This window comes from Synchiropus splendidus, chromosome 5 (assembly GCF_027744825.2).
Source record: "Synchiropus splendidus isolate RoL2022-P1 chromosome 5, RoL_Sspl_1.0, whole genome shotgun sequence".
In the NCBI taxonomy this organism is placed as follows: domain Eukaryota; kingdom Metazoa; phylum Chordata; class Actinopteri; order Syngnathiformes; family Callionymidae; genus Synchiropus; species Synchiropus splendidus.
Genome location: NC_071338.1, coordinates 8,774,915 through 8,790,908, shown reverse-complemented (window position 1 = coordinate 8,790,908; position 15,994 = coordinate 8,774,915). Strand labels below are relative to the sequence as shown.

The 15,994-nt window shown below is 44.0% G+C and overlaps 1 protein-coding gene across 1 annotated transcript; it reads right to left on the bottom strand.

Annotated features, from left to right (window-relative positions):
- Positions 1-270: 270 nt before the first annotated feature.
- On the bottom strand, positions 271-11,463 carry sall1a (spalt-like transcription factor 1a). Its single transcript, XM_053866086.1, has 3 exons — positions 10,609-11,463; positions 2,572-5,975; positions 271-2,026 (listed from the first exon to the last, which is right to left on the bottom strand). The coding sequence occupies exons 1-3, from the start codon at positions 10,679-10,681 to the stop codon at positions 1,586-1,588; spliced, it is 3,918 nt and encodes a 1,305-aa protein (XP_053722061.1). The 5' UTR covers positions 10,682-11,463; the 3' UTR covers positions 271-1,585.
- Between the last annotated feature and the right edge of the window lie 4,531 nt (positions 11,464-15,994).

Sequence of the window (15,994 nt, the reverse complement as noted above, 5' to 3'; positions counted from 1 at the left end):
GAGCTGAGCCAAAAGGCAAGGCTCTCCATCGCTGACAATTTTTGTACTCTCACCAGCTTCTTTACTTTTACTGCTGCCCCCACGACCCAATCTTTGTAACGCAGATGAAATATAAATATTCACAAAAGGTTTCATAGGAGAAGACAAGATTTTTTTTTTTCAATTGATGGCAAAAATGTTATTAGAAAGGCGCAATCCGCACATTAAACCGTACAGTGGGTGTCAAGGCGGTAGAAGCGTTTCTCAACTGGGCTAGGTGGGATTTGCACCAAAGCATTTAATTTATTTAAGTACAAACATATTTGAATCATATAATAATCCAGAAGTAACATTTAGATTCCACCAGATCAGAAACCAAACTCACAATAGATGTTGCAATAAAACAAGCCATAAATTCATCACGTCAACGTCAACAATGAAAAACTGTAAAGTAGCGGAAGTAACGGTGATGAAATGTTTATTTCAATTCATTTGGTAAAGAAAAACAGACAAACACATTTTTTTTTCTTTTGGAAAACTGATGTATTTGATTATTAGAGTAAAGAATTACAGTATCTTAGTTGTTAGTAGGTATTAAAGTGTAGAGAAACTGGACCCATAAACATCTTCCAACTTTCCGAGAAAGTGCATGTAACAGTCCGTAGGTGTCAAACCCGATATATTTTTCATATTTATAAAAACACTTTGCTCCCTCGGACATGATGGACTCTCTTTTGCTTTCTTTTCTTGGGTGAGCGATATGTACATTTTTCTGGTGACGTGAGTTTTTCATTTCCACATCTGAACCTATTTACAGAAGCGTCAACACTTTAGATGTCAGAGGGTGCTGGGACATAGCAGCAATGTGGAAATCCAGCTTGGGGATAAAAACGGGGGGAATTCCTGGCCATTTGATTGGGTGTCTCAATTCCAAATACTCTGTCAAGGCCAGCCCTCCATTTGATTGGGCCACGGGAAGGAAGGAGAATGGTCGGGGGGTAAACAAGAAGTAGCACAATACACACATACTGTAACAACCAAAAAACAGAAGAGGACACTAAATAAAGTCAGGAAGTGTAGCAAACTCCAATGTCTTTCTTAAATAACAAAGTGTATAGCAAATGGAAAGAAAGGACCTCCTTGCAGGAACCTTCTGTTGAGGGGGACCATGGACATGTAGGACCGTCTATAGCTCAGTGTACAGTATTTACAGTCTCTTTGCTTCTTACAGGGCTAAAGTATCACATGGACATCGACAATTCCGTTATGCCTACTACAGAGAAAAAAATAACTTAATGCCAGGGTAAGATTATCTATGCCGTAGTCTACATTTCAAAAGCACATTTTTAAGCACCCATTCTGGCTTTAAAACGAACAAAAAAAACCAAACTATAACCGTTAATGTTTCCACTGGGCTTCAAGCAAGGTTATAATCACTAATAAATAAGCTCCGTAAAACTATAACATGTACATTGTACAAAAAAGAAACTTGTCTTTACACTGATCTCTTGAAGATTCAATGGCAAGCGAAGCAGTTCTGTTGATTTTGTCAACGCTTTACTTCTTCATTCCTCACGCGACTGTACAGCAGCCTCGAGGGCATTCTCTAATTAGTGGCTATTTCTTTATTGTCCTCCATGAAGCGGGTGAACCGAAAATGGGCTCCGCTCTCCGTGTTGGCCATTTTCTCCAGACCAGCGAGAGCGGCGCCGGGCTCGGAGCTGTGGAGTTTGTCCAGGCTTCCGGTCAGCCCGCCGATGGGAGAGCTACCGCCGTTCCCCATTCCGCCGGACATGGGCGGGAGGCCGCCGTTCTGAATGACCGAGATTTCGTTGGTCTTCATGGCCAGGCCGTTGGAGAAAGCGGCGGCGTACTGATTCCAGAAACTAGCCGGGTCCCCGTTATGTGCCCTGGATGCCATGTCCTTCTGGAAGAGCTCAGGAAACTTGACTGGATTCGTACCCAGGAAGGCCATTGGCCCGTCCACAGAGAGCCTGCGGCCACGTCTGGCAGGAGCACTGTTCCACATGTGCGTGCCCATGTGAACCTAGAGAGAGAAAATGAGGGAGAGAGGGAGGGAGAGGAGACAGAGCGGTGAAAATTAGTGATGTTTACAAACTTGGCCACAAAAGCTGCATTGGAGATGATGCAATGGAAAAATTAATAATCATGCTCACGGTCTGTATTAAAATAGCTTCACACCCACAGCGCAGCGAGTGGGTTTGTTGCCTATGCAGCGAGAGGTAACATCATTGAGCAAACATCCCATTTTCCGGAGATTAATGCATACTGCCCAAAATATCATTTCAATATGCTCATCTCAGAGAGGGTTCGAGTAGAGATGCCACGTTCAGTTTCACTGCAGGAGAAGTTTTCAGAGACATGGAAGTGTTTCACGGCATCATTCCATAAAAATCCCATCATAATTCGGTCACACAATTTGCAGTGGAAAATCAAAAGCAGAACTATCTTGAGGTCAGGACCTGATTCGATCCTGAGCGACCGATGATGGGATTCAACATTTTTCACCATGTCAGATAAGTGCACCAATGTGATGACGCGAAGGTCTCTCAGCCAGTGTTTTACATTTACCTTGAGGTTTCCTTTGGTGGTAAAAGCTCGGCCACAGATGCTGCAGGCAAACGGCTTCTCCCCCGTGTGGGTTCTTTCGTGGATCTGTAGAGCACTGGAGGATGAAAAGCACTTCCCGCAGGTGTTGCAGAAGTGTTGCTTGGGGGTCCTGCGAGGAGGAGCGTTGGAGAGCACCGGGGAGGTTGAGGCAGACGACGTCACCAAGCCGGGAGGCATCTCCTTGCTCTCATGGTGAAGGCTGTGAAGGAAGCCGTTGACCTCTGGTTTACTGAGCGAGCCGACTGACAGCAGAGAAGGGGTTGGGCTGGAGGACAGGCTGGTGTTTGATGGTTCAAAAAGCTGCGAGGGCAAATCTCTCATCTGGTGGGTCAGCATGTGTTGTTTCAGGTTGCCCTTGGTGGAGAAACCTCTGTTACAGGCCGTGCAAATAAATGGTCGCTCTTTGGTATGGCTTCGATAGTGAATGTCCAAGGCACTCTGACAAGCAAAGGTCTTCCCACATATGTCACAGGATGTGTTCTTGATGGTGTTACGCTCACGGAAGGGAAACATCATGCCCTGGGGGTCTTTTGAGGGATTTACTGACGTCAGGTCCAAGGCTCCAATGTTTGAGTGGTGAGAGTGCAAGAAGCTGCTGTGCTCCATAGATAATGCCCTCTGATGCCTTTCTTCCAGGCTGGGAGATTTACGCATTTGCGGCTGCATGTTAGTGGGGGACGGCGCCTGCATGGAGGAGGTAGATTCAGACACAGCTGGACTCCCAGCGCTTTGGCTTTCAACATCCCCTCCCAGAGACGAGGAGTCATTGGTGAGACAATCGCCCTCTACTAAGCCATTCGCCATCATTTTCATCTGGCTGGCATGCAGGTCGTCTGACTCGTTATTGTGGGCAACACCGTGGTCGTTTCTCTCCAGCGCTTCCTCACCGGCGGTGTCGGGTGGAGCCGGCGAGTTGCAGAGGCTGTCGTGGGAGGCGTCAACAGACCTGGGCGTGTCTGGTACGCTGCTATCTGGGCCGTCCTCCATTCCATCCATGTTGTCGTCCGAGAAATTCTCCAAATCGTCAAAGTTTCTCTCCTCAAATGAGCCGGTGTCGGAGGTCATGGACTCCGGATAGTTTTCTGGCAGTGGGTTGTTCGGGATCTGCCCACCCATGTGCATGCGGATATGTTGCTGGAGAACCACGGCGTTGGTAAATTTCTTTTGACAAATAGGACAGGAGTGTTGGACTTGCAGAGGAGGCATGGCCCGGTGGACACTGTAGTGGGTTTTCAGATTTCCCTTCGTCGTAAACGCCCGTCCGCATATTTTACATTTAAAAGGTCTTTCTCCCGTGTGAGTGCGATAGTGCATTTTCAGAGCACTTTGACAGCTTAGCACTCGGTGGCAGATGACACATTCGTTTGGGTCAGTCACTTTCCTGTCGATGTTCTCCACAAGTTGCTGGAGTTTGGAGGTCTCCGAGCCCTGCAGGGGATCAAGAATCCCCCCAAATGGGAATTTAGCCTTGAACTGATCGGACATGAGGGGCATGAGCGGGTTGGTCATCATCGGCGGACTGTTAGATGTCGTGTACTCAGCAGTGCTGTCTGATGCTGAGCTGACATTGGTCATTATGCCTGAAGAGTGGCTGCCTTCTTCGGTTTTTTCATTTGAGGTAGGCAGTGTTGCCCCTTCCCCCTCCTCAGACACCCCCTCACTACTCTTGGCTGAAGGCTCAGTCGCACCCGAATCACTCTTTACGGCCGCGGGAGGGCTGGCTATGGCTATCGAGTGATCTTCTCTCTTGATGAAATGCGGCAGACTCGGCATCGTTGGCGGAAGCAACATCCCGACCGAGGACGACAAGGTGGGCATGACTGGTTTACTGTCCAGCCAGCTGGTGACGGGCTTCTCGGGGGGCATGGACATACCGTAGGGAATACCGGTGCTCGTGGGAATATTGTCCAAATGCTCCGGTACGGGGTACGGATTCATTTGAATGTGAGGGTATTTCTCTTTATGGCGCTGGAAGTGTACCTTCAGGTTGCCACGAGTGGAGAAGCGGTTTCCACAAATGTTGCACTTGTACGGCCTCTCGCCAGTGTGAGAGCGCAGGTGAATTTGCAAGGCACTGTCACTGCCAAACACCTTGCCGCAAAACCTGCACTTGTGTTTAAAGAAAGCGTCTTCCGAGCTGCTCTTGTGCTCAAATGAAGTGACATTTGGCGGCTTGCCTTTCCTCTGCTGGGCCAAAGCTGCTAATGAGTTGAGGTCCTCTACGGTGGTGCCAACGCTGGGCAGCGAGCTGGAGAATATGGGGTTTCCAGGTGGGGGCTGAGGTAGAAGGGGATTCACTGCAGAGCTTAACAAGCTACCTATTCCAAATGCTGGCGTGGAGGCCTTACTGAGCGTGGAGGTGCTGAGCTGAGATTGGAGGCTGCTCAAATGGGTCGGCCTCTTGTCAGACGACTGGGCACTGGCTGTTGATGGCCCCAGTGTGCTAATACTCTGAGATGTTTCGCTGCTGTTTGTGTTAGACTGAGGTAGCTGTACCGCGGCAGCAAGCTGCTTTAGGCTGCTAATGCTAGCCGACTGGCTGGCCAGGTTCTGCGCAAGGCCTGCTGCTGCAGCCAGCTGCTGGGAGAGATGGGAGCTGAGGGTGGTCAGTGGACTGGCCGTGGGCCCCATTGTGCCTGAGGCAGACGTCGGAGGAACCTGCATTTCTGGCGATTGTGAAGCGAGGCGCAAGATTTGATGACGAATCTGCTCTATCAGCTGGAGCTGGTGAATCTGTTGCTGCTGCAGGGCAAGAAGCTGCTCCATCAGAGCCGGCACCGCCACCTTCGGGCCTGAGGTGGAGCGGGCCTCTTGTGAGAACTGAGCTACGGCCACTTTGGTGCTTTGAAGGTTTTCAATGATGACATTGCTGTTGATCATGGAGAAGTTCCCTAGTTCAGTCAGGTTGCTGAGCTGAGGTAGAGGGGCAGATATAGCGGACGTACCTACAGCAGGACCAGAGGTGGCCATGACAATATGGCTGCTGACTGAGTTTAAGGGACTGCCTCGTTCTGTGTGACTGCCTTCCTCCTCATGGCTGCTGCTCATCTCTGACACATCCACATCCATAGATTCGTCTTTCTCAAGATTGTTGGACTCCAAAAGTTCACTGCCCTCTGTTTGATCAGTGTTATCAGCCGTGTCATTCATCTGGTCATCCGGATTATGCGGAGGCGACCCAGGCGAGAAGGATCCAGAGGGGGAGACAGGATTTTCATTCACTATCAGGACTAACTGATTCTTAGTGCAATTCTTCTGGTGTTCCTCGAGATCTGATAGTTCAAAGAACTCGGCGCAACATCTGCTACAGACGTGGGCGTCTGACTCGTTGCAGGGGGGGTCCTCGGAGCAAAGTTCTGTGTCCCCTGGAAAAGAGGAAACAGGGGATTAGTGATTAGAAATGTTTTGCAGCTGAAGAAGCGGCTTTATCTGCTAAAATTCCATTGTTGTTAATCTTAAGTTAATCACTTTTACACTCATCCGCTTGATGTGCTCACAAAAACAACAATAAGCCGAGAGAAATGAGAAAACTCCGTATTCAATGCGGCGTACTCCCAGGCCAGCGATAAGAACGAATACAAAATCAATGAACACTCCTCAAATATTGCCTAAAAGTGATCTTTGAAGGCGTCGGGGAGGGTATTATCAGGCCCACAAAAGCTCATCATCTTCACCAGATAATCCATCAAAATATCGGAGTGAAGTGAGGACATCAGCTCTTAATGAAATTTCATAGAAGAACATTGATTTCAGATATCTGCTGCCCTTCAAAGCCGGCATGTCCACTCGGCGCAAATCAAGCATTTGAAGGACTTATTAGACTTTCAATTCGCTGTCAACTTTGCTCATTTTCAGCCAACTATAGGCATCTTGGACAGGTTATCTATGTCACTAAACTCATTTGTATCCACTGGGGCGGCGATCGCCTCCAGTCATGAGCGAGCGTGTGAGGCATTCAGCCGGTTAGCGCATCACGAGAAAGTGTGAAGGAAAGGAGGGAAAATGAAAACATGTTTTTATTCCACTGAAAGGCATAAAGTTTTTTTTGTTGAAGGATGTGATTTTTTTTATTTTTAGATCCACTTTGTTTAGTTGGTGTCAACTTTAAATCAACGCTTCAAATTACAAACACAATAAGAAATATTTACATGCTCAAAGTTGCTGACATGCAGTAGGTCAAACGGGAGTTTTAAAACACATCACAGTGACGACTCTGTTACAGCTCTTATATTTTTCAGCGGAGCAAATATTTATTTTAAATAGAAATCTTAATTCTGGGTTATGTAACTGCATCCGTTCGTTCTTCAATTCAACCTCGCACTGAAGGTTGATGTTGTTTCAGCGTGTTTTCATAGTAGCAGGCAGCCATCTGTCTGTTTACTCCACAATTCTCTCATTACCCCCTTGCACTGCTGCCACTATGTTGTTCCTTTATAACAAAACACAATATCGGTTTGGAAGATGTGCTAACTTTCAGCAGTGGCCAGGAAAAGGTACGTTTAAATAAGAAATTTTGAAACGTGGTGGAGTGCTTTTATTCATTTATAATGTTATTATTGTCTTAATACTATTTTGTTTAAGTCTCTACTGTTAAATTACAGGCTACAAAAGTTTGGATTTGAATCCAATAACAGCTCAACAGTCACGCACGCTACACACTCATTTCTCTGACACCAATTCCACCACCATCTAAGGGAAATGCACATGATGTCTGTTTTGTACAGCAGAGGTGCGCTCTTCTTCCCCCCTGGAAGCATATGGTATATGGAAGAACACGAGTGTAAAAATGAATAGAATATGTGGACACATTTTTGGAATTGGACCGTGCTCTGAGTGTGCCGTCATAATTTAATGCAATTTTTGAACAGTCTCCTATATTACAAAACAAGTGAGTTCAGTGTGAAGCATGTCAAAGTGCCACAGATTCCTGATCTGTATTCACACTCTTCAAGGAATTTTCCACTTTAATAAGTCAACGGAGAGAGAAAGAGGAAGCACCGACCCCTGCTGTGCTCCTCTTCCTCGGTCAAGCCTCCACTGTTTAACATACACGTTGATTTACAAATTGCATTTTTCTATGAGTCCCCCTTCTCTCATTGTGACTCCGGCCCCTCTACACTTTCATCAGGGCCAGGAATTCATTTGCAAATGAAACCCGGAGCAGCGAAGCCCTGCCCCACAGAGAGACAGGATGCCTTCCCATTGTTGGCGCAGCATGGGAGCGGCAGGGATCGTCGACGCAGCCTGGCCCTGCTCATCTCAGCCGACTCAAAGCAGATCCTGTTTAATTCAGGGATTATCTCCCTCAATGTTTCTCTGCTCGCAGACATCAGATAACGTAAAGTTGCCATGACAGTAAACCCCGGTCCTCACCCGCCAAACCATGCAAACACAGACGACTTAACTTTAATAATAACTTTTCATGCAAAACCTCATTCACACCCCCGTCATCATGACCAGACGGTTCACCGATCAGGATTTTAGCCAAATAAATATTTTTTAAATGTGTTTTATGGATGTTTGAACATCAAATATTCATAACGGACCAAAACATGTATGTGTAATTTCTTTGGTTCAAAACATACATTTACTTTAATTGTAATTCATTTGGTTAAATTAAATAGTATTTCATCAAAATATAATTCATAAATTTTATCCCACTGCAATAACTCACAATTTTATGTTCCTATGACATTAGTTTGTATTAGCACTTCATATCTTGCTTGCTCTTACACTTTTACACCATAATATGGGTGTTATGTCACCTTTGCTATCCTGACTATAAAATGCTATATTTTATTTATTATTGTTTGAAATACACAATAAATAATCTATTATCATAAAATAAATACAATACTTGATTTGAATTTGAATTTGAAATTCATTCTCCATTCTCTGTTTTACACTTAGTACAATCAATTAAAACATGTTAAAAAAACCCTCATGATCTTAAAATATATGTCATAAAAATACAAAAAAGAAACAATATTTTATGGACATGCTTTTTAAAGGTGTCCTTTCTGAATGATTCATTAACGTATGGTACACATTGTGGATCATTTCAAGATGGGAAGGTGATAACGCAGGACATTTTCCTTGAATAAATAAGAACCCAAGTTGCGTAGTCCCACTCTTATAATGGGGTGAAATCACTTGAGAATGAAAACTAAATCAATGCTGCAAATTCACTGTCACGTACAGCAAACAGCACAGATGCTAGCATTAGGCTTAATTCCCGAAATAGCAAGGATTAACTTCGTATTAAATTTAAGATAAAGTCCAGGCTGAAGTTGCAGAGAGCAAAACTTCTACAGAGTCAAAATGCCAGCCGGACCGGAGAGAAGCAGCAGAGACCAACAGAGGTCAGAAAAGTGAAACAGAATTAGGGAAGAATTGCTGTCAAAATTTCGACAGAGAGCTTGAAGGGTTCCTACATTGTTTCTTTCCTCACTGTGAGCCTCTTGTAGCTTCAGGAGGGCTTCTGCTCATACCGTCTCCATCCTATTTGGAGTGGTGGTCCACTAAGTCCAGAACAAAACTCTCCCAGATCAGACAAGGCTCAAGGGGAGGGAGTGGAAAAGTCCTCAAAGATCACAACCACAAATGACAAACAAGGGGACAACATTGCTAAAAAAAGGGGGGGCTGCCATTCTCCCCACTGGAGGGTCCACTGTGATAAAACCACAATATTGATAAGGCCTCACACACACACACTTTGGAGAGAAAAAAAGGCCTCGCCGGGCCGCCTGCAGCTCCGATCAGCAGGGTCAATGGCGAGAGGAGCGGGGAACACATTGGACCCTGAACTCTGGACCCTCACTCACACTGGGACCCTGGCAAAGGTTAAATCAGCTCAGTGGCTCTCACTTACACTTCCATTTATTTCGGGATGCATGATGTTTGCGACGATGCGGACAAACTTTTGTGACTACACTGAGTTCAGTGGATCTAAAATAAATACACTCATTTTTGCTGAAACACTGTCACCAAAGAAATCACTGCGACTCATCGCATCAGGCTTCTGCTCTCACATATTATTAGGGATCACTTTAAAAGCGCAAACAATTTGGAATATAGTGCATGGCTCGCAGATTTAAATGTATAATAAAATAATACAAATGAATTTGAGTATTATTTTTCTGCCAGCTATAATATAATATACGATTTGTTTCATTTATATTCCACTTTTTTCAACCAACTTAATTTATTTTAATCACAAAAATATCGATGTAAATAAAAATAGTTCAAGGGAAACGAACATCACGCACATGAGGTCACTTGACTTCGTTTTAAATAAGTCAAGTTTTTAAATAAACACGCAACGATTTTTTGACTGTTCGAAGTATTCAACAGCTGAACTTAAGAAGTAATTTCAAATCGATTTAAGAGAGAATCGAAATACTATAATGTAACTGTATTGTTGTTGAATTTTGTCCGCCAAACAGAAAGTAGTTTTGGTGTTATTTTTATTTATGTATATCGTTTAAAAGTCGAGTACCGGAGCGTCACTCTATCATTTTGGATACTTCCCGCACGCTCTTTTGGTCTGATAATAAGATTGTGCGTGTTCTCGCGGATAAAAATGCAATCGAGTTGATACAGCAAACGGACTTTTTTTTCTCCTCCGGCTCGGTCGGTAAAAGTTGGAGAGCCGGCTGAGGCGGCAGGGTGGTCCGGCTTCAGGCACCGGCATGAGACCCAAAACATCGTCTGACTGAGTCATAAAATAGCTTTTCTCACACGCAGTTTGAACTTATTTTAAGTCTAAATTGTAGTTTGAAAGAAGTTTTAAGGTTGCGTGAAGAGTTCAATTGTGGGGTAAAAGTAAATTTAAACGACTCCTGAAGTCTGACAGGAGAAAGCAGCGGGGCACCGAAGAGAGTATAAAGGTCAACTGAAACTATTAAACGATCTCAGGTCCGAGATTAAAAAAAAAAAAAAAAAAACCCTAAAAAGTGTGAGGACAAACCAGAAGGAGATGACTCTCCATTCACTCACCATTGTGCTCCGATAAAGGCTGATGAGGGTCGGACTGGAAGTGCTGCGGCTTCGCTTGTTTCCTCCGCGACATGCTGGCTGGCACATCGGCAGGCAAAGAATAAAAAAATGACTCCAAAACCTCCTCAAAAAATTACGTAAATCGAGCCCATCCACCGCGCATGTGCCACGTTATGATTATCAATAATGCGCGGCGATTAATCATGCGGGGGCGGGAGGGGGTGAGACAGTGAGAGGAGGGGGGGTGTGCGGTGCAGAGAGGAGGAGGAGGAGGGGGGGGGGCTTCTTTGAAAGGCGATTGGCACCTCGCCAGCCCCCCTCCTATTCAAATGAAGTCTCTTTAATCAATTAGCTCCTGATTTGCTGGGGACCCTTGTCTCTCTCTCTGCTCCCACCCAATGAGTCGATCCGAGAGGGGAAGAAAGGCTGGCTTTCCCCCCCAAAAAAACTCCCTTTGGATAGGGTTTAACCCCTTCTGTTGGCCGAGTCAACGCTTGCCTTGACTTCTTCAAGGGGCTGGGCGACTTTGTCAAAGTATCATTCAATCTTCCGCGATCACTTTCTTGCCACAAGTTGCCAGAAGTTTCCAGTCCGCCTCAACTTCATCGTCCCGCCGATCGTCCTCCCCCTCTGGTGCGGGACACCTTCTGGAGTAAGGTGGGCGCTTCAATAGCGGCTCCGCTCGCGACAGGATGTAGATGTATTTTAAAAATTCATCAAAGTACTGGCAATATTCCGTGCGTGAAAGAGGTGCGCTCCCAGAAGTCCGCGCTTCGATCCGCCGCCGCTTCGCTTGGTTATTTGGAGAGAAACGAGGTTAGATACTCACACGTTTTCATCACACACGGCATTCCACGAATAAACAAACTTTGAGGGCCCGTGCAGCGGTGGGACTGATATGAGGACACGCCCACGCAGCCTGCGATTGGCCGGTGAGCTGCTCAGTCACAGCGCCACTCACCTCCTCCTCCTCCTCCTCTTCATCACCTCTGTGTCCAGTGTCCGTCTCAGCCGACACAACTTCCATCTCCGTATCTGTTCAAATCCTCATCATACACAATAGAAAAAAAAACAAAACAAAAAAAGTAATCGCAATACTCCGCCGGTGGTTTTTGATTTTATTATTGAACATGCCAAATGTGGAACGCGCAATAAGACGTTATTATATTTGAAATATCCACAATAATAATTCAACACTTAAAGTGCTATTTTGAGATTATATTAAGTTCAAGGGCGGAAACCAGAGCACTTAGGAGTGAGGAAATAAAACATGCTCAGTCTTTGGAAGAGAAATAGTTTGAAGCGACGTGAGCAGAAAAAAAGCGTATTAGTATTTTCCCTTGTTCTATTTCGATGGGTGAGACTCAGCAACTCAAGAGATAAACGCAAACAGGGAAGACTGACAAATACAGACTCCGGTGCCACTGAGCAATGCGCTGATGAATCCGTTTGACCTGACTCTCCCCGACTGTCGATCAATAATATATGAATGCTGTCACAACAACGTCATTCATATATATATATATATATATATATATATATATATATATATATATATATATATATATATATATATATAATTTGTTTCGCTTTGCTCAGTGACACGATAAATGCGTCCTTTCTTTAGTCAAGAACAAATATGTGGACGTTACATTTTTATAGTTGTCCTTCTTAAAGTTGTTTTTTAAATAGAAATAAAAATAAAATAAAGAAACAGAAGTGAACATAACTGTTCACTTCTGTTTATTTACTATATATATATATATATATATATATATATATATATATATATATATATATATATATATATATATCGCTACAGTAGCTGAGTCATCCACCAGCCGGACGGCAGGGGGACAGGGGTCTTGGGTGGGTGTGGGGTGTTTTAAGAGGCCAAGAGGTCCCACGGGAGCTTCATCTGCCGCGCCGACTCGAGTAGATTTATGAGGTGAAAAAGATAAACGGAGCTCTCACTCGGACTGATTTTGAGAAATGAAGATAATAACGTTACTATAGGTGATGCCATTATTTTTCACTGAATATTTAAAGAGCAGCTGCGGGCGAGATGGATCTGCTCCCCTCTCTTGTGTCAGCTATCTTTTTTAGGTTCGACGAGGCTCTTTATTTATTCATGGAGGGCTGAGGACGAGCAGCGAGGGGGGAAAAAATCACATAGGACTTAAACGATCTTTGTCACGATACGGTTGAAAAAAAAAAAAACCAACATTGGGACTTTTTTCAAACAGAATTTAATAAACTGGCGCAGAAGCAAGGCGCCAATTTGCCCTGAAACTTTGGGGGAAAACGGGGTCTTGCGATGTTGTAATGTCCCGGGCGGGGAAAATCAATGGACACTTAATTGATGAGAGTGTTGGTGTGAGATTGTAAACAGGCTGATTTGCAGTCCAGCCGAGCGAGAGACGTCTGGAATGGGATTCACTTGTGATGGCGCAGGGATCACGCACCGAGGGGGAATCACGCTCCGGAGGGAGGCAGCGAACAGAAAAATAAATAGGTAATATTCATAAACGGTCATTATTACATGAAAGAATGGACATTAAAATGGTTTCTCAAATCATCAACCTGATAAAATATATATAATATCTTGCATGCCGCATAAAGTGCAGCATGTTTTACTGTCATTCTGTAAAATCAACACACATTTGTCCAATACTGCGCCGTTCTCGATCGTTCATCGCGCAGAGGAATCTCCCCAACTCCGCTGGATCCTTTTTTTCTGCGTGTGTGACGCTGCATTCAACACGTGGTGGGATTCTATTCACCCCCCTCCACCCCCACTCTCTCCACGTTCAATGCTGGGAGAATCACAATGAGCCAGATCGAGTCTTCATCTAGGTCAGCTGTTAGTGTGTGATAATGGGGGCGAGTGGCAAGGCGAGAAAACAGGCCAGACTTTATTTGGTTTGGGGGTTTGAAGAGGGTGGAGACCCCCTAACAGTTGAGGGAAGCACCCCAGAAGCTATTGCTGACTATGATCTGCTTGTTCTGCCAGTGCCAGAAGTGCAGTGCAGTACAGAGCATTCAGCAATATGAAGTCTCACAATTACAATTTTCTCTTTAACAGTGACTTATGTTTGTCTATGAGTGTTTCTGATCGTCGATGACATTTTCAGTTTTCTCTCAGTAACGTGGCCAGTAAATTAGTGACACATTGATAAAGTAAAGAAAGGGTGGGGAAGTCTCATAAGTAAAATAATAAAAAATGATAAACTGCTTGTGCTCATCAGACCTCCCAACAAATTGCAACAATGTATCATCTTATTTAATAACGGACTCCTCCTAGTTCAGTGTCGCTCCACGACTACTGTCTCTCCGTCACCAACATATGAAGTGTAACTCAGCTGTTAGCTTGTGAGTGGCACAGTCAAGACATGTAAAACGGACATCACAACCCGATATAGTATTTCAGCCAGTTTGGATGTCAGGAGTGCAAATGTTTGCAGGCTCAAGTTGTGTGATTTGTAGGTGTTAAACATGAGAATTGAGAAAAAAAAAAGAATAAATAATTAAACCAGAACATTAAAATAAAGAAAAATAGGCCATGGGTTTCAAACTTGCGGCTCATGGGCCAAGGAAGACAAAAGTTCCTCTCATGGCTCCTGAACCTTTCGAGGTGCTGAAGCAGACCTTGTGCTCTTCTTTTAGGTGCTGCTGTCTGGAGTGCTTGAATCCTGACTAAGTTTGAGACTGATGCTCTAAAGTAAATCAAAACGCAGTTGAGATTGGAATTCCTGGATCAGCATACCTCACTACTATGTTTTACACACAATAAATATGCAAATATAAATTTTCTACTCAGCACATTATAGAATAAAATGAAGTACAATTGAAATATTTTTGGCAAAAGGATGTGAAAGAAACAAATTGTTCTAGTGTTTTATAGAAGGACATTTCTATTTGATTTTTTTCTTTTTAAATATACATTTATTTGTTTTAAATTCTTATTCCAAAGTTTTTGAGGAAAAAAAATGAATTTATAGTGATAAAATCAGCGAAAACTTTAAGTTAAAAAATGGTGTTGTAAAATCACAGTGTGACATACATTATCATGTAGTCAATGTGTAAAAAATAGACGTGGCTGTGATATGCTCAAATTAAGTGTCATCTCTAGTCCAGTGTCGGATTACCGTTCACTGTGCTGAGTTGCAAACGCACAAATATCAAGAAAAACATGTCCTTATTTATGGCATGCTGACGTCTTGCAGAGGGATTAAGAGCTTGATTAAAGGGATTGTTGTAAGCTGGCCTCATGCTCAAAGAAATAAATAAATAGGTCTGGATAAAAGTCGGCCACACTGTCACAAAAATCATTTGTGTGTTGCATTGTGTGGTGAGAAAATCGCCAGAATTCAAATTCACTACCTGCAGCAAGAGAGAAGCGCCTCCATTAATTAAGAGATCAAACCCTCCCCGTTGTCCCCCCTGCAGCCCTTCACCCCCTCCCCTCCCCTCCTCGCCCACACCTCATGCACCCCCCCCTCGTCCCCGACAGCGTCCTGTAGCATCACTGATATCAATGGAGCGTGTTTGTTTGTACATTATCTCAGCTGCAGTTACAGACACCTCCTTTCAGTCCGGGTGTGTTTGAGGGAAAACAAGCAAACAGTCAAGTGTGTCCCAGAGGTGCTGCAGGTCACACACTCACCGCCTTCAACATCTGTGTGTGTGTGTGTGTGCGTGTGTGTGCGGGCCACTGCTACAGTCAACACACACTCTTTATATTTGTGACCAGACTGTAACAGACACAGCAGCGCTCACATGTATTTCTAAAAGGATTAACACGGACATATAATCTGAGGATTTAAGCCGGCTCTTTCTTTTTTTTTTTTTTTTGTACACAAATTAATCACCTGACCGAGTTTGGCCCTGGCTTCCTCCCAAGAACGGAAGTCTATATGGCTCCTGGCAGGAAGCACAGACAACGCAGTGACGGGGGATGAGTTTCCGAGTGTTCTGAGCGCTTAATTGAATTAAAATATCATCCAGTTTAGCCACAGCAGGTATTTTAATCTGAGTCCTCTGACTCATATCAAAGGTTCAGCAGACCTGGATAAGAACGTGTGTCAAATGTGTCATGAAAATCCAATCACAATTCAATATCAAGAGCCGATGATGAAACAATATCCTGGCACTGACACAGAGAATTGATCATTTGTTTCCATGATGGTCAACCTGCAACTTCAAATTTAGCTACATGGCATTTTAGACATCAATAATTGTGAGGGTGATGAAGAGTATAAAATAATTATAATAAATATAAATATTATAAGTGTAGCTACAGAACATTATAATGTTTTGGTTAGCCATAAAATTGAACTTCCACAGCAACAAAAATAAATTAAATGAAACAAAAATTAAGTTATGT